General features: G+C 38.4%; 6 protein-coding genes across 7 annotated transcripts; 3 read left to right on the top strand and 3 right to left on the bottom strand.

The window, feature by feature from the left end:
* Positions 1–502: 502 nt before the first annotated feature.
* Positions 503–1,766, top strand: LOC149037242 (histamine H2 receptor-like). Its single transcript, XM_089187494.1, has one exon. The coding sequence runs from the start codon at positions 652–654 to the stop codon at positions 1,624–1,626; it is 975 nt and encodes a 324-aa protein (XP_089043620.1). The 5' UTR covers positions 503–651; the 3' UTR covers positions 1,627–1,766.
* A 3,000-nt stretch (positions 1,767–4,766) lies between these two features.
* LOC149037241 (uncharacterized) lies at positions 4,767–10,520 on the bottom strand. Of its 2 annotated transcripts, XR_016181112.1 has the most exons (4): positions 10,392–10,520; positions 9,102–9,326; positions 6,470–8,213; positions 4,767–5,723 (listed from the first exon to the last, which is right to left on the bottom strand). XR_016181112.1 is itself a non-coding variant. In XM_089187457.1 (2 exons), exons 1-2 carry the CDS (start codon positions 7,461–7,463, stop codon positions 5,623–5,625), a joined length of 1,095 nt encoding a protein of 364 aa, XP_089043583.1. In that variant the 5' UTR covers positions 7,464–8,116; the 3' UTR covers positions 4,767–5,622. The 2 variants fall into 2 exon arrangements, 1 of the variants encoding a protein (XP_089043583.1); XM_089187457.1 differs by lacking the exons at positions 9,102–9,326; positions 10,392–10,520 and having other exon boundaries at positions 6,470–8,116.
* Positions 10,521–13,622: 3,102 nt separating this feature from the next.
* Positions 13,623–16,619, top strand: LOC113677232 (melanocyte-stimulating hormone receptor-like). Its single transcript, XM_089186249.1, has one exon. The coding sequence runs from the start codon at positions 15,219–15,221 to the stop codon at positions 16,161–16,163; it is 945 nt and encodes a 314-aa protein (XP_089042375.1). The 5' UTR covers positions 13,623–15,218; the 3' UTR covers positions 16,164–16,619.
* A 439-nt stretch (positions 16,620–17,058) lies between these two features.
* On the bottom strand, positions 17,059–20,200 carry LOC113677195 (melanocyte-stimulating hormone receptor-like). Its single transcript, XM_027193963.2, has one exon. It carries the CDS (start codon positions 18,674–18,676, stop codon positions 17,636–17,638), a length of 1,041 nt encoding a protein of 346 aa, XP_027049764.2. The 5' UTR covers positions 18,677–20,200; the 3' UTR covers positions 17,059–17,635.
* Positions 20,201–20,908: 708 nt separating this feature from the next.
* LOC113677010 (melanocyte-stimulating hormone receptor-like) lies at positions 20,909–22,634 on the top strand. The gene has a single exon (XM_027193758.2). The coding sequence runs from the start codon at positions 20,909–20,911 to the stop codon at positions 22,010–22,012; it is 1,104 nt and encodes a 367-aa protein (XP_027049559.2). The 3' UTR covers positions 22,013–22,634.
* LOC113677019 (adenosine receptor A2b-like) lies at positions 21,645–23,744 on the bottom strand. Its single transcript, XM_027193768.2, has one exon. The coding sequence runs from the start codon at positions 23,742–23,744 to the stop codon at positions 22,779–22,781; it is 966 nt and encodes a 321-aa protein (XP_027049569.2). The 3' UTR covers positions 21,645–22,778.
* Positions 23,745–23,794: the final 50 nt, after the last annotated feature.

Below are 23,794 nucleotides of genomic sequence, written 5' to 3'. Positions count from 1 at the left end.
AAAGATTTCTCTTTAAATCTCGACTGTAACACAGTTTAACTCGGGATTTGTTTGTTGCACGTGTCGCGGATCAAACTGTTGCATAACATGAGAAATATCAGCGAGGAGAATGAGGCATGAACTGTGTGTATTATTCCAAAAAGAGCCATATGCTCTTTTGTCATAATCATTTTTTTATACGATCTCCCACCTAAGGATATATGTTTGTATATATTTTTCAATTAGTGTTTTTCACGAACGTTTTTTTTCTTGCTCGTGGATAAGACCATATCAAGTGGTATGGTTAGGGTTAGGGTATATTTTCCAAGTTAAAAGTGTTTCGAACCTTTCCCCGACCAAGTAAATAGGCGTGGGAACATACCTGATGTCCGTGGAGTGCTTCCCATTACGTGTTTGTCAAAAACGTTTTTACCTATAGACCTCAACCGAACAAAGAAATCAAAGAAATCTTTGTAGCTATTCTGATTCAGCTCGTAAACATGAAAAATAATACAACAAATGTGTTAATTAGAGTAGAGAGAAGCCAGACATATTGATTTATTTTTCATTAGTGTAGGAACAACATCCATTTAAAGGTCAAAATGTGGTGTTGGTCAGTTGTCATTTACAACTGTACTGAGTGAAAACGTTAAATGTACGGCGAAAACCATCATGAATTTAAGTATTCCTTCAGCTACCGAGTCTGCACTCATGGGAACTGAATGTGGTTTGTCGAATATTCTGCAAGGAAATATTGACCACACAAACACAATAACATACGTAACTGTCTCTTTCCTGATCGTGTTAGCCATAGCTACATGTCCTTTCACAATTTTGTTGAATATTCTGGTGATCGCTGTCGTGAAAACTAAGTCGCATTTGAAGACAAACTCCAACATCGTACTCGCCTGTTTAGCGGTTACTGATGCCTCTGTAGGAGTGGTCGCTCAGCCTCTGTACATCGCCATCAGAATATTGGGTCTTCTTGGTGACACGTCAGACGAATACTGTAGACTGCTTCACTCATCAAGAAACATCTTCAGACTCCTGGCTGGTTCGTCTGTATTACATTTGTTCCTGTTGAGCTTCGAACGCTACCTCGCCATAAATCATCCATTTAAGTACCCGCGCATGCTTAATAAAGCTCGTATACTTAAAGCGTCTGTTCTAGCGTGGCTTATAGCAGTGATGGCGACAATTCCATTGACGATCACTAGTGTGAGATTCTACTTGACTATCAATAATGCTTTATTGGGCGTGTTTGCGGCACTAATCATTTTCTGCCAGGTTGTGGTTTACAAAGAGGCCCGTCGGCATGAGAGGCATATTGCCACTAATCAAATCTCAGCGGAGGCCAGAGAGAAATTTAGGAAAGAAAAGAAAGCCTTGAAGCTCACAACTAGCGTCATTTTTTTTCTCGTTTTGAGTTATTTGCCAATTTTTATTGTTCGTTTACTTTTGTTGATCTCTACCATAACCAGTGTAAATTTAGCTAATATCAGCTTAAACTTTGTAACCTGCATTGCAATTCTCAATTCGCTCATCAACCCTATCATTTACTGTGTAAGACTGAGACAGTTTCGCGTTGCGTTTATTCAAATGTTACTACGGAAAAACAATTTACAAGCTGAACAGTTTGAAAGGTAAATATTTAAATCCTCTAATAAGCAAGAACCTGGACATAAATTTGAAAATGAAAGAAAGCATCATGAAGTTCGTCATACACAGAGTCGTTAGTCATCAGCCATTATTTGTCCGTATCACTGTTTGTAATTTTCCTTCCATTTCTTTGGCAATGGTTGCATTCCCTGGACTACCAACGGCTACTTACCAATATTGGCTTTACCTATGCGTAATACTTCCTGACTTTGTTCTCATGCAAATAACTTTCCGCTAGTGCCCAGTTGTTCTTGCGCATGTTAGTGAATAAAAGCACATCGCTTTCCTAAGCTATCGATCGAGAATGACGCGAAAAATCAATAAAACATAAACTTTGGTTAATTAACTATTTGACCTCTAAGAGTGACTAGCATCTACCTTCTCCCTACAATATCATCCCTGAATAATACACTTAGGTCATGAGAATAAAGGAAATGATCACCAACTAAATAAGCTCTGGATTGTTAAATAAATTCTTCTCGTTAACACCTTTGTAAATGTATAGAAACTGGTATGGAGAATATGCATACTGATGTAAGTGTGTAAAAGGGTTAACTAGAAGTTAGGCCATCAACTGTGTCCTTTCTCATATTCGTATGAAAAGCGTTTGAAAGAATTCCTCTAACACAAATTACATAAGAAGACGATTATGTGTGCGGTTTTTTCGTTTTTCGACGGGACATCATCAAACGAAATGCACATCCGGAGATCAAAGTTTTCAATAGACTTTTTCGGGACAATTTAACCACGAAAATGCCGGATGTCTGTTTGTTCAACTCCATTTGCTGCCCAATCTAGCATCCATTGAGCTTAGGAAACAAAGAGATAAAAGATTTCTCCAAGGCTATTCGATTTCTGCACGAAACTGTCTGTTAAGAAAACTGATCGACATAAGGTTTGTAACTGGTAAAAGCTGAGAAAATAGGCGCTTGTTGAGGAACTTGAAGAAAAAAACAAGGCAGCTGGAAAATGATATTGCATAACAGCGAGATGTTTTTTTACTAAGCTGGTTTCGTAAAGCCCTTGTCAGTTATCCAACTCAGTTACGGAGCCTTTCGTTTTGAACGGTCAGTGCAATATAATCTCCTCCTACATGACAGAATAAGAAAAATATTTTATTGTGCACGCGTTTCTCAAAATACCCGAAGATTTAACGGGTTCAGAAACCGTCACGAAGAGCGCCCGAAAAAAGGTGTGGTTGTTCCTTAGAACACACAAAAATTTCGGCCCGAGAAAATTAACTGCGCAAATTGTTTCGAAAACTAGAGCGACTGGGGCAATCGATAACATGGAAACAAGGCTTAAAATGAACGATCTCTATTAAGGCTTAAGTTCATCCTGAACGACTCTCCCCCGTATTTGCCTTCATAATGTTATGTAACGTTGAATAATACGTGTGCGATTGGAAAAGGTGATGGAGGCGGGAGGGACTGGGCCTTAGAAATCGCACAGGTTCACTTTTTTTTTTTAATCTACCTGAAAGAGGGAGATCTGAGTACGACGTAACATGGGATTCGTGATCGTGCTTAGAAGTGACTTATAGTCAATAAAAAGAGAATGTCTCGTTATGATATATATATATATATATATATGCCTTATTGACCGAACGTGAGGTCAAGATGGCTGGATAGTGGCCGAATTCCTTTTTTCCCGTTGCAATGGATCGAGACGAAGTCGAGGTCCTTAAAAACGGGAAAAAGAACAAGGCCATTATCCAGCCTTCTTGACCGACCAAGTTTGGTCAATAAAGTATTTACTATTAAGAAAAACAATTTCGGTTTATTAAGAATCAAAAATAACTTGTTTATTTCGAGAGCCTGGAAAGAAAGCCATTGTGTTTGTAACACAAGAAACCCACAAGAGTCGTTTATATTTCTCTGATTTAACTGCACTGTCTTCTGCCGACTTTTGCGACTCCATCGCCGTCATTTTCCAAAAATTAGGAACCTTATTAGTCTGCCCCGAGCAACTTTATTTCTTGCGCGGGATCAAAGTGGGCAATCCCGAACGGGCAAATAGGCCCACCTTTCCCACTTTGGTAGCCAATCAGAACAAGGGATTCGCTTCCAAGTGCATGCTCAAGGGCGCTGCCCGTGATATGATAAAATGGCTTAACAAAGAAACTAGCATCAGGAGGCTTTGGATCTCTTAAAATTTATTGTAGCATTCAAATTACTTCTAGCTCTTGTCTCGAGACTTTTTTTTACAACGCCTTGAAGCAAGGTTTAAGTAATACCCTCATTACGAACACTTTAAGTCCAAAGGTCAGCGCAGTAATTTTGTGTTTTTGCTGGTAAAAACTTAGAGCAATGCAGAGCTAAATCAATATACTAGCGTTTTGCTTCATTCCCTGTCCTCTAGGCATTGTATCAATAATTGTAATAGGACTGAGTATAGTAAATTCAAGGAGTAATAAGGTAACTGATTTCAAACTAGCCGAGCGCATGGCACGAGGCTGAATATAAATTACTAGCACGATTCCCCTTGAGTTATACCAAACGAAGTCTTATTACCAATGCAGTTAATTTTGTCAATAACAAAATGCGAGAAACTCAGGAATAAAAAAATTGATGTAAGAACACATACGCCCCTCAATGAAACACGTTTCTTTTCCATGTGGACCTCGCGACTTCCTCACTTAAGAAGTTTTCTTTATTTTGATCAGCTAACATTGTCTAGGTAATTGATGGGCTGGCTGCTGAACTGCTTAACTTTCATTGGCTGCTTGTCATCGGACAGGTGAAAGGGAAATCGGACAATTTGGACTGAAAATAGCCATTTAAGTCACAAATAAGGGCTGTTAATAGCCATTCATGTTCAAGAATCTTGTTATGGACGAAATTAACCCTTTCAACCCCTAAGGAGGGTACCATCTTATTTCTCCTCACATTATCACTGCTGATTCAGACATGAAGGTCACGATAATAAAGGAATTTATAGGCTGCTGAATGACCAGTTCTCCTAACATTTGAATTAGATCTGTAGAGAGCGTAGCAGGGAGAATATGCATGCTGATGTCAGGATGTAAAGGGTGATATCACGGAAAGAAGAACTGATTCATAACGAGTATTATGTGCCATTTTAACCGAGCAATCGTCAAAATTTAAGAGACATAAAACAAGTTTTAATTAAATATTTAATTCAAATAAATAAATTTATAAATATTTCAAAGGCACAATTCAATGCATAACTGCCCAATGCATTTTTTTAAGTCAGTAGAACCAGTACGCGGACGTATGCAGCTAGAGAGGGTAGACACAAAATCATAATTGACACTTTTGCCAATAACTTGAGGAAAGCAACTGATCAAACAGTCTACCCCAACTAACTTGAAAATACTAAAACAACTAGCACACAATGAAGGCTCAATATCATATTTTGCGCTCTGAAATATTTACAACTTGCAATTCGCTATTTGATTGCTAGAGAACAGTAGAGTTGGATGACGTCGAATATGACCCACTCATTAATTTTCGAGCGATTTTGTAGGCTTTTCTGGTGCAAAATCACAAGACGGTTAACACGCTATAACTCCATCTTCGACTATGTTTATCTGACGATTATTTCCGAAAAGAAGAAAAAGAAAGCCAAATGGAAAAAGGGCCAGCTCGAGAGTTTCAACTTATCATCTTTATTACTTTACATGAAAGAAAAACAAACTCGTTTTGTAGAGACCAGTGATAATGACCTCAAATTCTGCCCCGGAAAGCAAAAAAAGTTAACAAAATATGCCGTCAACGCGCGGTATAAAAGTTAACGAGAGGGTTATAGATTAAATTAACTCCCCTCTGACTAAGCCCTTGGCCGAGAGATTGTCCTCAAAATTTCACATTTTTCCTCGAAGCTTTACTTTACGGCCAAATATTTATTTTTCGCACAATCTCCCGGCCGCAGACAACATCTATACCTGTCTCCTTCGGGCGTTTATTTACTAAATATTTTTCAAAGCGTAGGTTATGATGTAGAACATTTCTCTCCTCTGTCCTACTTAGAATGTTTCGAGATGAATTTACGTATAAAGGCTACAGACCGTCCTCGCCGTTTCTGTTTCTTTTGCTGACCGTCAGGCCAATGAAGGGCTACATCTAAAATTGATAAAAGAAAATTTAACAGTCAGTTGTACACCCTGGAATGTGCGTAAACAGGAAAGAGTCCTCATAAACCGAAAAAATGTCTGCCGACAACCAAAGGCTATATTTTTTCCACCTCAAGTGTTTTGTTTGAGGGCGCAAGAAAAAAAGATTAATTTATGAAAATTAACCATCAGAATCGTTCTTTGCATAGAGTGTTATCTTCTAAGCGTTTTCGTGTGCGGCTTTTACTATCTGTGAGTTTACCTATTCCTCTGCGAAGCTTTGATGTATTTATCATTTTTGATTCAAAACTTGTTTTTAATCATCCCTGACTCAGCTATTTAATTTTCGCTGTTTTCATCCTCACTTGGAAAGCTTGTAAATCACTCGGCTCCGGCTCGGGATTGACGAATTTTTCTCGTGTTCTCCCAACATTCCACGTAAGTTATTACGCCGGCATACTGATGGAAAGTGCGGTCAACTCGCTCTGTGATTGGTAGTTCAAAACAATTGGGTTTCCTCCCGCTTAAAGGAAATGCTCCTTGTCTCTTCGTAATATTTCCCTTTGATCCCTTTGGCTTTTGAGATTTACTTTGATTTTGGTAAAGGAATAGTTGATCGAAATGTTGCGCTCAAATTGAAAGACGTTGGTTGAACGTTTCGTGATGAAGACGTGAGACAGAGTAAAACTACATACTACAACAGTGACAGAAGTTTTTGTTTTTATCACAGAAAAATTCAATTATTGCGTTTCTTACCTTGTTGTGGACACTGTGGTTTTGCATACTCAAGTGTTTTCTCTTCATTCCTCTCTTCCTTCTTGAGACCTTCGGAGTTTAACTTAACCATACTCGGAGACTTTCTGGATCCATTGATTTTCACGTAGATCGTTTCCGTCCTTTTTTCCTCTGTCATACAAACTAAAATTTTTCTTCCACGTGTTCGAGGGAAAGGAATGCTCTGCGGGGTTCTTTTCTCCTGCTCTTCAACCGACGCTGGTGGAAAAGGAGAGTTTTTGACTAACCTTGCGTGGGCGGAGGACAGAACCTTCTTTTCTGTGGCAAATTCACGATTCTTTGCCGGTCGTTTGAGGTTTGTCTGTGTAAGATCTTTATATTGTGTCCACTTATGTATCTCGTCTCGTACAGCAAAAAGATGGCAGTTTTGATCGTAATGGGAAGCGATTTGCATAGACAGCATTCTTTCTTCATCTCTTGGTTTGCACGAGTTATCTGCAACGTTTTCAACCTGAGGCAATAGGCATCCTTGATGGGTATTTGATACGATGCTCACGATCTGTACTGTAGATCTTCGGACGTGTACCATTGAAGCGACCTTCTTTTCCATATTTCGCCTCAAATAAATCGTCGTTTCCGTTTTCCTCGAGTCATGAGAACTTTCCGATATTTTCAAAGCACATTGGGGACCAAATGAAGTGTATCGGCTACAATGATTTTCGCGGTGAGCCGGCAAGACGTCTCTGTTGCTTGATATTTGAAGATACGATGAATACCTGGAACGACATAGTACCACCAAGTTTCGATGAGGCTGCTTGCTACGAGAGCCACCATCACATGTCATGTAGGCCCCAACTTTAGGAAAATTCCTTAGAATTCCCTTCTTTTTGGTGGAGAATAAGAGCGCTGAATGGGGAAAAAAGTCGTTTTCACTCGAAGATGAAGCTGACCTACGCGTATAACCATCAGCATCGCCTTCGCACTTCTCAAGCGGGTTGTTTTTGATTTTCTCCATATCTGCTGTTTTAGAAAGCAAATTTGGTTCTCAATCAAAATTGAGTGTTGCTTTTGAAGAAAACACTTGCTTATGCGTGTACTGACGTTAGTTTTCTTTTTTATAACATATAAGATTATGAAAGAAAATATAGTTCACGTGGCAAATCACGCGCGGTGGATGAATATTTTAAAACAACTAAGCAATATTTTCGTTTTAAGTTTCCTGTAAGCGACTCTTGGAATCGTATGATGTAATACTGTGGCTACAATTATCATCAAACGACACGTGCACCTTTCCTGTCCACAAACAAGAACTCACGCCCGCATGTTTCGTCGTTATTCCCTCATCAGGGCGATGTACATAAAACCTTGAGATGGCATATCGCTTTTGAAAAGTCATTATAGAATGGTTAAAAAGAGTTATTTCAAAATTAATCAAATCAAATATGTGATTTTTGTGGCTTATTGTTATGATAAATGAATGATTCCACTTCCTATATAACGAGCCTTGAGTTGTTATACATATAAGGCCAGCTCCGAGTGATGTGAACATAGTATATACAAACAGGAACAGTGAGACGAAACTAATATTACAAAACTTGTAGATAATTTATCCGTCGAGTAATGATGTCGCTGATTCTTAAAGTGTCTGTCTCCCGACGGCCTACCTAGCCAGAGTGTTTCATTATGAATTTGTGTAGTGCTGCTGTCGACCACCCTCTCGGTATTTGTTTTTTGCGCTGACCATTATACGAACAAGATCCTAAATCTGAGAGAAAATTAGAAAAAAGTTTGAGTTCTCCTGTTTAAATTTTTTTATTTTTCTACTGGGGATATTTAGAAGTGCACGAGACAAAACTTCAATACATTACTCTCCATCAAAAACGTTGGCATTGAAAAACGTTGACTACTCCGTATTTCTGCTTTAAGCGGAAAATCTGTCAACAATTAACGACCTCCAGTTTAAAAGAATACCCAATTTTTAAGGATCGCCAAAATTTCTCCAATCATCAAAGGAGCCGATGTCCTGCCTTTGAGGCCTCCAAATTTTGGCAAAACAAACGGTTATGTTATGCAAGACATTTCCTCTAGATAAATTTTCAGCGGAAAAAGAAACTTTGGTCCTCCAATCTAGTTTGGCGCGCAATAGCAGCGGGTTAAACAACCTTTCTCCTGGTCTATCTAACCCTATTTCGTCCGAAGTAAACGAGAAATTTAAGCATTGCTATCATTCAGATATCTGTGACTCGTAACTTGGATCCGGTTACCGACAGCAAGTTGGAAAACAGACGGCTCCGAAGAGAAATTCTCTTCTCATCGCAAATATTTAAGCTTGCTTAAGTAGAGCAAGCGGCAACCAGAACGCAAGAGATCCGCAAAGGGAAATTCTTAATTTATTAATTCTTATTGTAGATTTTTCATTCTACCAATATGTACGAAGCTTTTCATATATGATCTCGTTTATGGCGTCATTAACGCGTCAACGAGTTCTCGCTGGCTTGGTTGGTAAAACATCCGACCGAAAAGTCAAAAATAACCGTGGTTCGCGTCGACACTGAGGAAAAACTCAATACTCTGAATGTCCCCCACTTTTGAAAAATGTTTAATGTCTTCTTCACTTAGCACTCAACTGTTTGAAGAGCTCTGTTGCACTTACCATTTTCGTTGAATAGCTCTTCTTCAATCACCTCTGACGTAACTGTTTCATTCTCATTGATTTCATAATTGTTCAGTTCTTGTCGCATATCATGCAGTGACATCCGGGCACCATTCACCTTGAACTTGTTTTTGTTCTTCTCGATTTCTGAACAAATAGCAATTCTTCTACCAGAGTTTCGGCCGTGAAGAAATTCCTCCAGGTGAGCATCGTCTTCTGCTGTAGCTATTATCGAAATAAAACACTTAATGCAAGATAAATCGACCTTAGATAAACAAAAGTTTTTGATGCCAAAATAGAAATTATTTCAAAACTTAGATAACCTACCCAGAAAACATTCATAGGGAGTTTTAGGGAGCTAACTTTTTTATGAAAAAGGCAGGTTCTCATGGGCGGGTGCTTACTTAGCATAATTAATAACATGATTTCGGGTGCAATTTGGTGTTAAAAGCACGAGTAAATTATTTCAAGACAACAAAACTGCACGAGCCTGTAGGGTTAATGCAATTTTTAGTCTTTCAACAATTTACAAGTGCTTATTTACGGCAAATTGCACACGAAATCATGTTATTACCTATACTAAGTAGACACCCGCCTATGAGAACTTGCTTTTTCTTAAGTTAGCTCCCCAAAAATCACTATATGATAAGCGTTTTCTGGGCAGTTAGCAATTACTTATTAATAAATTATATGAAAAAGACACCGAAGAAAATCAGACGAAATTTTTGACAGTTCTAGTACGCTATTTGTAATTTGCGCTCGTGTTCCAACTTTACATTTGTGTTACGACTTTGCACTCGTGTTACTACTTTGCAGTCGTATGACGTAAAAATGCTCTTGTTCTCAGCCAATAAGTAACACGTAATGTTTTCATGTTTTTTATTATACCGGGTATATCTTGGGGTATCATAAAGGATCTGGTTGATTGGTACAGGAAGCTAACGCCACCTTGTGAACTGATCGGATTCAAAGCAAAAAAAAAAAAACAGCGTCTGTTGGTTACTCTCGTTTCCCTAGCTTCAGTTTCAGTCAGTTTTTTACTTTTTCCTCTGAGTTCTTATTGACTCCCAGCAATGTTGACCTTTTTTGATTGGTCTTTTGTTTTACATTACTAAAGGGCCCATCAAGTAATGAGTTCCCGAAATTACTTAATCTTAATGCGCTCAAATGAAATGAAGCCAAAGAATGGTTATCATGAAATTGGCATAAGCAGACCTTACAGGTGTGATATTATTTGACATCATAATTTAAAATTTTTCGTGGAAAAGGAAAAAAAATATCTATATTTACCTTTAGGTAGACACTGCTGTTCTGCAAACTTACGCCTTCTCTTCTTATTTTTTCTTTCCTTTACTGGATCAGTGATTTCTGCCTTCACTTTCCACGGAGACATTTCGGATTCGGTTTTTTCGACATGGATCGTTGTATTTCCACTGTCAAGATTTTCCTAGTTACAGACTGCATGTCTTTTTCCATGTGCTTGAGCTAAAAGATTGCCAAGTGGAGACGGCTTTTTCTTGTTTTTAATCGAAGTGGGTGAAAGACGATCGTCCTCATCCAGTGCACTCTTAGTGGAGGATGAAACCATCTTTTCGCACGTGTTATCAGTTGACAGACAACCAAACCCACATTTTTTTGATGGTTGACTCAAGGGGGAGTGTGGAAGAAATTCGAACCCTTCCCTCTCAAGATTTTCTTCTGTAACTCGATAACGACACCATTTTTGGGAGGAAAAGGAGGATTTATACATGGCCAGCCTCCCTTCCTCGTCCCTGGGTCTCAATGAGTTTTCTGTTACGGTTTCAACAGAGGGAAGAAAACATCCCTCTTGATTACTCGAAGCAATGTTCACAATCTGTAATGGGCCTCTTCTCGGTGAAGCGAACTTCATCTGCATTTGTCCATCTAAATTTTTTTTTCCTGTTTGCTTCGAGTCAAATGATTTCGCCGGTATTCCAATAGTGTATCGACTGCAAATGTTTTCACGGTGAGTTGGCAAGTCTTTGCTGTTTGATATTTCACGATAGGCCGATAAATGCCTTGAGCGACGTGGTGCCAACGAGTTTCCTTGCGGCTGCCTAGTGCGATATCTTGAGTGGTTTTCAAAAGGAAGAATATCATCAAGACCATTTTCAGTGATAGCAACACGCGTTTTCCTCAGATCTCTTTTCAAGCAGCTAAAGCGATTGCGCTCCGTTGACGAGTTCAAGTCTTTGTTACCGACCGAGGTTGCTGTGGTTAAGTGGGTAGTTGTAGGAGACTGATGTGGATATGAGCTTGATTGTCCATGGTTTCTTCCGACTTCGTCCGCGAAACATTCCATCGACGCATTTCTGGGGGGGCTTACATAATGCTGAAGAGCGCTTCCTTTCGCAGTTCTGAAACTCAAACCCTGAAGGGATGTACTTTGGACCTTGGTCAATACCATTTTTTTCCACAAAATTGATCAAGGAAAGATATTTCACCCTGCGATCCTGGCTCGTAAAAGACAACATCCAAATCTTAGTGTGGAGAAGATTTTCGCAACTTGGTGATATCTTGATGACTTGAAGAGCCAAAACACCGATTTCCATGCGCCTGCCAAGGTCCTAATGGAATAAATCTATCTAGCCAGGGAAATTCTGAATGAGAACCATCATATTTTACTTGGCTCTTCACGATTTCCATTCCCTTTTCAAGAGAGCACTTGTCATCCAAAGGGCCATCTAGAAACTGCGAAGATTTTCTTACCGTACACTGGCGAGAAAGCCGATCAGTTCGGGATGCGTTCAACCAATCACGAGCGCTTCCACGATTGTTGACCCGATTGATCTGCTGGCTTTTTTTCATAACTGATGCCAGTAAAAAGGCTAAGAGTTGCCTTTCGTTCTCTAATGGTATGTAGAGTGAAATGACAAAAAAATTTTTTTTCTTAATAAGAAAATTCATGAAGTTTCGCAATATTTTAAGAGAATTGAACCCTGTTGATTGAATTACATGGCTACTTACGATATAATTACTATAAAAAGCCAAAGTTAGTTCTTCGAGGTACATGATTGGCTAATTTGTGAAATCACGCGGGCCTAACGTGCATACAAAAAGAATACAAAGGAAAAGAGGAGGAGAAAAATGTTATCTGAAATTTGTCAACGAAAGAGATTTTCAACACTTACGTCATACTTGCGTTAAACGTACGCAATACTTGCGTCATACTTACATAACACTTATGTAATACGTACGCAATACTTACCGTCATATTTTCATAACACTTCCCTATTGCAAAATATTTACTTCGATTTGCTTATGTAATATTTCAGGCACACGTGCCAGAGCACCTGCAGTAATATTCGGGGCGTGTGGTAAATATGGAGATGGGGGGGGGGGGGGGGGGGAAGGTAGGGTAGGAAGGAGGAGAGGCTGGGAGGGGCTATTGGGCCCTAAAAAACTATGAAGTATTTGGAAAACTATGATTTGATTACGTACGAGCCACAGCACCTGCAGTGTGGTAAATTTGGAGACGGGGGGAGTGGGAGGGGCATTGGATTTGTATGTGCCGCTCGCAATGAGATGGTTTTGCGTAAAAAATAAGAATAACAGGTGTATTAAAATTGATATATCTGAAATTTTGCATGTTACTAACTGAGAACTCAACGTTCCTGCTGGTTTAGTTGAAAAAAAGCTTTCAACAAAACACAGGCTTATTATCCCATTCGCTCTGACGAAGGGCTAACGCTCGACACGTCAGCTCGAAACTCTTTTTAAGGTGGCCAACTTACATCATCAACTCAGTTGATAAAACCAAAATTATCTTGTTATACTCTCACAACGACGCAGCACCATAGTTTCTTAAAGGGCTTACCCCTTGATGAAATATTAGACACACGAAGTAAAGATTTCATTTATTTCTCGATAGCTTCATTTTAAAATACTTCAAAAAAAGTCGCACCAAGGTATCACTGAAAAGACAAGCGTTTACCTCCATTGAATTGGAAACTTGCCAAGGTTGTTACCGGTGTACGCGTCGGAGAAGGGCTCTCTATTGAAGACGCATTTTAATTAGGTGTTTTGAAACCGATAAGAAAACAGTTTAAACGGGCAAGCAAAAAAATACAAACAAAACAGCTGCAAAAAGGAAATGAATATGACAGGACCTTAATGGATTGATTAATTGATTTAGAAGGCAGCATGCCTTGTTTATACCAATACACAACAAAATCACCAAACTCAATGAAAACATGAATTTCTGACACGCAATTTAGACTTGCTTAACCCTTTAGCTCCCGTGAGTGACCAAGAGAGAATTTCTCCTTACAATATCAATACCATAGCAAGCATAAAAGTGATGAGAATGAAGTAAAATATCAATTAGGGGATTATTAGTTGATCCAGTACCAAATTCTCCAAATTGGCATCATAGGAATTGTACGGCAGACAGTAAGGAGAATTACTAATAAGATCTTGGGAGTTAAAGGCTTAATCAACCTGGAAAAATAGACTGTGAAAACTACGACTTGGTATATATCCACCTTACTTTGACAATCGACTTTTTATTTATTTATTTATTTATTTATTTTGCAGAACTTCTCAAATTTCTGGCTTGTTATGTGTGCCTTGATAATCATAATCTGTTTCCATCCCTAATATCAAATAAATGTACCGCTCATCCCAGATTATTTCTTATGTCTTTGTGACTGAGGAGCGAGTGAAACCCTTCATGTCTGCAGGCCTTCGGAACGAAAAGATTTGGTTGAAATATTAGTCATTTAAGCGTTATAGATGGACACAGAGAAATGATTTTTAGTAAGGACACTATATGCGAAGAAAAAAAATCAGTTTTAGGGTAAAAAGTATTCAGCTTTTTGTCTCTCCAATTTCATTTGGTTTAATTTGTGATATGTTTCCCTTCAGCACATTTACGACGTCTAAATATTTTCAGTGAGGGAAGAATGCAAGATTGTTGGTCGTTTTTGTTCTTTTGTTGTTTGTTTTTTTGTTTTGTTTTTGTTTTGTTTTTTTAATTAAATTTCCGTTCTTCAGGACCAATACACGAGGATCACCCCACTCCCCCTCCCCTTAGCTACGCCTTTATCAACCCTTCTACCCCCTTTGGTGTGGTTAGCAACTAATTTCTCCCAAAAGTATCAACCCTAAATCAAAAACAAAGGTCAGGAGAGTAAAGTAAATGATCACCAAGTTAAGGAGCTTCTGATTGTTAAACAAATTCTCCTTAGACGCATCTTTGGAAATATATATCGAATAGTATGAAGAATAATGTATACTGATGTTGGGATGTAAAGGGCTTAATATGAGCAATTCTCCACTTTTTCCCCAAAATTTAATCAAGAGAAAAAATAAAAGCCATCGTCAGAGAAAAAAAATCCATCTGAACACAGTTCAGAGCAAATGTACTCGATTGGCTGCCTGCTAAATGGTGGATAAACGAGAACCAAAAGAATAATGAGAAGAGTCTTGGCTGAATCAGCTGTTTAAACAAACTGACACGAGAGGTGTAATTCAATCCTGTCTGTCTGTTATTTAGGAAAGAACTTGTCGTGATTGAATTTCATTCTAGTGACAGGCTCTATAGTGAGCAAATGACATCTCGAGATGAAAATAAAAATGCGTTCTTTGCTTTTTTTGTAGGGGTTAAAATTTTTTTTTTTTTAATCTTTGGTAGACTGGTTATTTAGTTTTCAAAAAAATTTCATTTTGCTACGAGAACATTTTTAAATTCTTAATGCAGCATTTCATATATTTTTTTTCAAAGTGAAATTAAAATTGTCATTTGTAGCCGGACTGCCGTCAGTTATTGAATCAATCATATGCCAAGGGGTGAAAATTAGGATAAATTAATTGACATTAGGATGGGAGCTGATCCGACCATTAACGTACGAGAGGCTTACGACTTGAAGAAGACTTCAATCCTGCCTGTACGCGAGAGAGTTTCAAGGCAAAATTTTGATCAGTTTCTTTTCGACGTTTAAAACTACTACCAGCATAATTACGGCTTCCAAATAATTGTTTGATGAGAAAGGAAAACAAGGGGGAGAAATTATAAACCAACTTGATAGCCAAAATGATAGCCAAGGACGGAGAGGTTTAAAATGGATTATAGATGGTAAGATATAGATGGTATAGATGGGGTATTCAGAAATGGCTAGTGATGTCTTCCCTGTCGATGATGATCAGATTTTTCACCTTTGTTCTCATTTACCAGACCCTTCTTTTCAAATGGCGTCTCACCGCTACCTAAGCAATTTAATCACTGGTATCATCAACGCCATCTTTGCACCGTTCGCTGTAATTGCTAACTTTTTGGTTTTTGTAGCAATCTTGCGGAGTCCGACTCTTCGTTGTACACCCTCCTGTATGTTGATCGCCTGTTTGGCTTTATCAGACTTTTTAGTCGGTGTAATCCTGCAACCAGCGTACCTTGCCTATCGACTGAGAGAAAACCAATACGGTTATGTAAACTGTGCAGTAAGACTCCTTTATGCAAATGGTTTTTACATCTGCTATGGAGTCTCTTTCATGTCCTTGAGCACAATAAGCTTTGAGAGATATCTCGCTTTAAGGCTTCACCTTCGCTATAAATGTCTGGTAACTGTGCGTCGAGTGTTAATTTTCGTAGTATTTATCTGGTTTCTAAACGTGGCCTTGACTTCTCTTCAGTGGGCTCGCATCATCAAAATCGCGCGAGGCACGAGCTTGTTTTTCTGGTTCATGTCTCTTTTCATCGCAGGGATTTCTCAGTTTGGAATCCATCGGATCGTGCGCCGCCACTGTCGAGATATCGAGCGGCATCAAAGGCTATCAGCTGGAAATCAAAACTTTCGAATCCAAGTCAGGCTTGCAGTTAGCGTTGCTTACATTGTGGGGATATATTTCTTCTTTAATTTGCCAGTATTGGTTGTTACCACCTATCACCAAATTGCGACTGGCCACATTGACTCGTATGATTACTACAGCTGGAGTGAGACTATAGCTTTCTTGAACTCCTTCATAAATCCTATGGTTTGTTGTTGGAGGAGTCAGGACATCAGGAAAGCTATAAAGAAAATGCTACCTGCAAGATTTTTGTGAGACACATATTGGAGGGGAATAGAACTAATGATACAGAGGATTATAGCCAATGGGCGACTATGGCCTCCTGGACCTCCTTCATAAATCCTATGGTTTGCTGGAGGAGACAAGACATAAAATAAGCTAGCAATAAAGAAAATACCACCTGCAAGATTTATCTAAGACACATATTGGAGGGAATTTAGAACTGATGATATAGAAGCAAATAAACAATAGTCGGTTCTGAACAGTCGAATTTCAGACATTTCAGCTGGTTATGGAACTTTAAAATCAATGTAAAGCCTTGGCTTCATTCATTTAGCCTTGCTGCAATTTACGTTTCGTGTAGAAAACACGTGTTACCTTTCGAATTCTCAACCAACTAGACGCGAAAAAAACAAAATTTTAAGGATTTCGACACTCGAAAAAGCTCACGAGAACAGTGGTAAATTACCGTTTAAGTGATTAGCATATAACTTCTCTCATAACATCTATCTATACATTATCAAGCAAACAGGTAATGAGAATATTAAAACTTATCAGGTACAAGTTGTAACCTCGATCCGACACCAAATTATCGTAACTAATTTACAAGGAAATGTGTAGCAGCTAGAGGGGAGAAATAAAATATTATCTTGGAAGGACGACCTTCAGTACTTTGCAATCTAAAATGAAGATCAGCATCACTAATGGATGACGCAGCTAAAAACGGAAAGGTCTTTTCTTTGTTCCATATCTGCTCGCATGCGAACACGTCTGAGTGGATAAAGTTAAATATCTAATGTTTTAAAAGGCTATAGTGTAGATACAAGTTTAACACTACTAAATTCTAAACTCCCAATTTTAAAAAAACAAGAAAAACCAAAATTGCTTTTTTCTTCTTGATTCAATAATTATAAATAAACACTCTTAGTTCGATAATTTTAGTTTTAGTCTGCTATCGTATCAGAGAAATAAAACGTAAACAGAACTTACATACAACTTCATTGTTAGGCCAAACACAAATAGCTTTTACATTAAAACTGAGTCTAGCAACAGAAAACTCTTAGGAGGGATTGACAGCATTTATTGACAGCTTTTATGCGGAGTGCTTTGGGTAAGGTAAAGAGTCCGGAAATTCTAAGGATGTCAGCAAAGGCCCGGTATCAGGTGCTCAAACTTGGAATTTTCTATTCGTGGGACAATATCATGAAACTTCCCTTTAAAATATTGTCTACGATTTCCTCGTTATCCCTTTGACCTCCATGGGTGACTAGCATCTAATTTTCTTTACAATATCACCCAGGAATCAAACGTTAAGGTCACGAGAATGATAGAAATTACCACTAACTAAAAAAGGTGCTGATTTTGTAACAAATTCTCCTTTTCAGCTCCATAGGAAATGTTTATGGAACAGTATGGAGAATTTGTATTCAGATAACAGGGTATAAAGGGTTAAGTTCATATCGGCATATTGCTATGTAGTCATGTGGACTGAAGTTGGTGCTTAAAGATTAAGGGGCCGTAATTTGTCGAAATCTGACCAAGACAAGGTTCTTATCTAGAGGTATCACCCCAGGCGTCTTGTCTTTTTTGAATCTATGTCTTGCCAGCTGCAACCTCTTCCAAATTCTTAAACCTGTTATCTCATTTCGAATGGACTTCACTCTCCACAGGCAAACCAGCGGATTGACAGATGAATTTATGAACGCTACCGTCTCAGCCCAACTGTATAGGTTGTAGCTAGTAATCTGTTTAGATGCTACTTGGTGAGATCTGGTAATGACAAGCACTGGCAGGTTGAGCACAAAGTATACCGCTAATATGGATGCAACGTTTATCGCGAGCTTGATTTGCATTTGGTGACCGCGCCAATGCGTCTGGTTTAAATTTCGAATTTGCCTCTGGTGATACCTTATTATAGGAATAATTCTACATTGGGTGGCAACCGCGATGAGAAGGGATGCAACCCACAATCCAAGATGAATTGTTCGAAAAGTATAGTTATAAGCCCATTGCAGAAAAGTTAAGGATATATTAACAAACCATAATAATGAAACTACCTTCATTACACGATCCTGGCTGACGATTTGAGGGTATCGGAGATGGTAGAGCAGAGCAAGTAATCTTTCGCACCCAATGGTGCATAACGTCATAAGCGACACACCATAACACACGTAGAATCCTGTTGAGTATAACATCCTGACGGAACAAGGGACAAATCCATGCTGGTTTTCTAGCAGTCTATACGCAACATAACTGGGTTGCAGAACGAGGCCAACAAAAATGTCTGATATGGAAAGGCAGGCTAGCAGCAAGTTCGATGGTGAATGGAGAGAAGACGTTTTGCAGATAATGAAAACCATCAGGAAATTAGCTGCCACAGCAAACGGCGATAAAATCGCGTTCATTGCAGCTGTCACTAGGTTATCTGTTCTACGATGGTAGAACTCGTCAAACTTTGGATCTGGAAGATGAAAGCAACCACTTTCTTTGGTTGAGCCAATCGAAGGAGGAACGGTTGTGAGATTTTGTTCTGCTGCGGAGAATTCCATGTCACACGGTTTTGTTTGCCTCTCCTTAGGTAAAACAATGCAATTCAAGGAAGTCTCTTCCGGTTGCAGGTTGGAATTATCAGGTGTTTTTAACGATTTTGACTTATTCAGTGATGATTTCTCCAATCGGTATTGTATTTAACAACAGATATAGCTCCCCGTCGACTGTGTTCGCGTGTCGAGAGCTATCCTTTTGTTTTTTTGCAGTCGATGGAAGTGAGGCGCCTACGAGCTTTCACCGCTCCACGGCTCAAAACTAGCACATAAGTTTTTTTTAATGCAAATTTCAAATGAAAGGAAAGTACTGGCAAGAATTACTAGGAAAAGCGTCCATCACCTGTCATTGTGCGTCTAACAGAAGAGAAATCAATTGGATAATTTCATACCAGGTTAAAATTTAGCCAATCTGTTGAAAGTTTTTACAAATGCCCAGAAAGGTAGATTTCACTCATTAGGAGTACTTCCCTATAAAGAGTAAAGAACAGCGAGGTTAAAAATAAGACTGAAAATCCTAATGGATTTGGTAACTTCTTAATTCGATCTTAAATTTGGCAATCGGTGGGCCACAACTCACAGCCAACGCAGTAATTGCTGTCAATAGCTTACGATGACGATGCATTAGTGGGTTCGGTAAACACGTAAGATATAAAAATATATTTTGCGTCCTTTTCCTCGATCTAGGGTTTTTAAAGTAATTTTTAAAAAAATTAAGTTCTAAATTTTATATTTGTTCAATCTTTTGGTAAAATCTGGTATACTGGGAGTTTATCTAAAATTGTACACCACTCATTTTAAATCACTGAATAATTGCAACTTTAAAATAATTTGGGCTTGGGAAAGCGAAGGTGGCCAATCCTACAACAACACGCACAATAGCGATATAAATTATACGTAAACTTTGGATAAAAATTCAACAAATGGACTTCCTTGGATACTTACGCAAAATTACGTTTTATTTTTGCAAAGCCTGAGGAGAAGCACAAGGTTGACTAGAAAGTTTTGCAGGAACTCCTTTCTATTCATAATAATTTACTTCAGATTTAAATAGAACGGCTCTAGACATGTTTAGTTAGTTAACACAGGTTATTCACGCAGTAAATTAAAGTGGCAAGTGCTGGGAACTAAGACATCTAGAAGATGATAGACAAATTTTTTCAAAATGAGAGTTTTTCAAAGATAAACCAATGCTCAAAAATCTTCTCCGTATTGAATTTTGTAACTACGAAAATAATAATTTTGTAACGCGCTTAAGATAGAAATTCTTCTTTGGTTTTTTAGCTCTTTACAAGTATTTCACATGTAGGAGTTATTCATGATCTTGGTTAAACATTTTTGTAAGCTTACACGGGATTTTTCTCGCCGTCTGTCCAGCTTAGATTTTCATTTTTCCGTTAAGAGTCATGTTTAGCCCAAATTGATGCCATTTACTAAAGTAGATACGATACTAAACGATATTGAACCTTCGCAAATGTTGATCTGCTTTGAGTATCGATGTTTTGCCAACTTCGAGCAACCCACTCAATTATGGAAAATATTTATTATTTGCAGTGTTAATAAAACATGCATTAGAACTGGTCGAGAGATTTCACGACTTTGAGAAATAGAGAGGATAATTCCTCAAAGTTATTTCTTGCTTCTTTTGCTTTTTTTTTTTTTTTTTTTTTTTTTTTTTTTTTTTTTTTTTTTTTTTTTTAACAGAATGATTTTGTTTTCCATTCTTTTTTTCCGGGATGTCAATTTTGTGATTCGTGTAGAATATTATATGTAATTTATTATTCTCAAGGCCTTCCATAATCAAAATTTCTCTCGCTTGTCAATATTTTTAGCAATGCCTGTCAAGTTCAACTAAAAAACTCTTTTGATCCCAACCAAACAAACTACCCACGTATTTTGGGCTTGACTATAAATAATGGTTCTTTTATTTATTATTACACCACGACAGTTTTTAAAAAAATATTCACGATGAAATTTTCATTAAATTTTAACATTTTAAATCACCCATAGAAAAGAAGTCTTGCATTTGATAACCAGTAGCACGGCAGGTCATTTTCACCCGCAAAGTATTCGTTAACTACGCCGATGACATGTTTACCTAAGTGCTATTGAACACCTTGGGTAAGAAGTAGATGAATACATCAAAAGAAAAGATGGCAAGTCTTCTTGAAGTTGGTCTAAATCAGCTGTTTTAACATTTTTTTTAAAAGCGCTTGATGACCAGTCCCTGAGAAAAACATGGCCAACATCACGAACGCCTCGTCAACAACGGTTTCTTCGGATTTCCGTCCTCTTGGGAAGGACTTTTGCGTGTTGATTTTGCCTGATCCAGAATTCGGCAAAGCAGCAGAACGCTTTACTACTAATCTTGTAACAGGTGTTATAAATGCAGTGTTGTCGCCGTTCGGTGTAGCGGCAAACTTTCTCATCATCCTGGTTATCAGCAGAAAGATATCTCTTCGGACACCCTTGAACGTGTTGCTAGGATGTTTAGCTGCTTCCGATTTTCTCGTTGGTTTGCTTGTTCAGCCAAGTTACGTTGCCTTCAGATTAATAGAGAACCAGCACAGGTTTGTCCCATGCGCTTTACGGTTGTTCTACTCCACCGGGTTTTTCGTGTGCTATGGCGTTTCTCTTGTTACTTTATGTGTCATTAGCTGGGAAAGACTCCTTGCACTGCTATTTCCGCTAAAGTACTCGCATCTAATACGTTTGTCAAGAATCTTTAAGCTTATAATTCTCATTTGGTTGGCGAACATCTTACTGACACTTCTGCAGTGGGCCCATACCGAGGTGGCCAGAGGCATTCATCTTGGCTCATGGTTGCTTTTATTAATAGCTGCGGTTGTAAGCCAGTTGAGAATCCTCCCAATCATTCGCTACCATCAGCAGCAAATCAAGAGACTTCAATCATCTTATCCTCAAATTTATCTTCCGAATCACACTCACATGCAAGTAAAGTTTGCAGCAAACATCGCATGCATTGTTACAGTTTATTTGGCATTCAATCTTCCAGTCCTTCTCATCACTACCGTCCATCAAATTGTTCACATTGATATAAATACCTACGATTTGTACAGTTGGGCCGAGACAGCTGCGTTTTTTAACTCCTCTGTTAACCCAGTAATATGCCTTTGGAGAGTGAAGCTAATTCGCAAGGGGATCAGGGAACTTTGCACCTGTCGAGAGGAGAGAAAAATTCCCAGATATTTGTCCAACACTACATTATCAGACAAAGACGTTTCTCTAGTAAGATTCAGACGTTGCCAAGAACCATCGGTAGTCATAATCGTCTCGAATAACGATTTGTCCGATAATGGAGACGAAAAGTTCCCTAAATAATCATCTTCAAGTTTTTTTATAGACACTACATCCCAAATTACAGACATGACAAAGACTTTGGCTCTGTTTTTGGGTCCGAATTCATCTAGAAACTTACCAATGCATGGTAGCCATAAAATTATGCATTGATTTCCGATAAATATCCCAACAAAGCATCGAGCATAAAGGAGCCAAATGTAGTCCATTATTTAGCAAAAGGATCGAAATATTTGCATAAGATAAATTCGAAAAAGAAAATTGAAAGCTTTTAAATTATTCATGGAAAATGAGATAAATGGCTCTGATTGACCATGTCATATCCTCTGAAAATTTTTTTCTCATGTTCCGTATTACGTCGGCGAAGGAAAACTTTCTATGGCCAGATTTTTGCTCCGTTGTCTCTAGAGACCTGCGAATCATGTTGAAATATGGGACATTTTGAGATCTTGAATCACTCAGTTCAACAAAAACCTAGAGATAAAATTCAAACAAAATTTATTCCTAAATACAATTCCATAAACAAATACACCGGTCAGTGTAAGTAAACATATTAATCTAAACAAGTAGAGTTGTTTGTTTTAAAAGAATGTCCTTTGTACATAAACGGTTAACACTTTGCAATATTTTACCATTTTAGAGGTTCCTTTTTGAACTTTTTGTCTTTTTGTATGAATAAAAACAATTCAAGATGTCGCTATGAATTTTTTGCAGTTTATTTTCCCAATTCACATTTGATCTCTTAAAGTCGAAGTGGCTTCATATTCAGATGACAACCAAATTCATACTTTCATGAATTTTTTACACCGTTATGGACAACATCTTCATCTCCTCCCTTGCTGGAAGTTTTACATGTTATCCATGTTGCCACGAGTTTAAAAATTGCCTTCCTTATATTTCGACTCCGCCAGCAACAAATAAAAGGATTTAGAGACGAATTCAAAAGAGCAACCGTCTCTGCCCAGCTGTAATAATTCAGGGTACTCAAATTTTCTCTCACTATTTGGTGGTAGGTCGTTACTACAAGAACTGGAAGGTTAAGAAAAATATAAATCCCTACGATATAAGCTATACTGGTAGTAAGTTTTAACTGGCGTCGGTAACTATTCGCATTCAAGTTAAACTGGTGTTCTTGTCGTCGGATTTGATCGTGATGCTTACGAACGATCCCGACGATTTTAAACTGCAGTAGACCTGAAGTGAACAAGCATACAAACCAGATTGTTAAATGAATTGTTCTCACGATGTCGTTGATGCCAGCAAATTGTAGGCAAGTCAGTGAGGCGTTTAAGACCCATATTACAGCGGCGACTAGTAGTAGGCGACGTTTGGTAACGATGGCTTTGTAGCGAAGATGAATTGTCAAGGCGATGTAGCGTTCGCAGCTTATTGAATTAAGCGTCAGAAAAGACACTCCGTAACAGATATAAAATGACGTCGAGTAGATTATTCTTACAAAGCATGGCACGAAATGGTCTCTGTTTTCACTCAGCCGGAATGAGACATAGCTGGGCTGGACAATAACACCGATCAGCATATCACAGGCGGCCAAGCAGGCCAAGAGTAGGTTGGAAGGATCTCGAAGCCATGCAGTGCGGAAAATTACATAAAGAACGACGAAATTTGCGGTGACAGCAACGGGAGAAAATATGCCGCTGATGATACTCGTTGCAAAGTTGGTGGAATAGCGGTATTGAACATTATGGAACTCTGGATCCACAAGAAAGAAACACTCCTCCGACTGATTCAACCCCATTTGTGGATCATCCGCGTCAGTATCTAAGCTTCGAAGTTAGAACGACATGG

This window comes from Pocillopora damicornis, chromosome 11 (assembly GCF_964200805.1).
Source record: "Pocillopora damicornis chromosome 11, jaPocDami1.2, whole genome shotgun sequence".
NCBI lineage: Eukaryota > Metazoa > Cnidaria > Anthozoa > Scleractinia > Pocilloporidae > Pocillopora > Pocillopora damicornis.
Note: the sequence above shows the minus strand (reverse complement) of the source record. Positions and strands in the feature narration are given on the sequence as shown.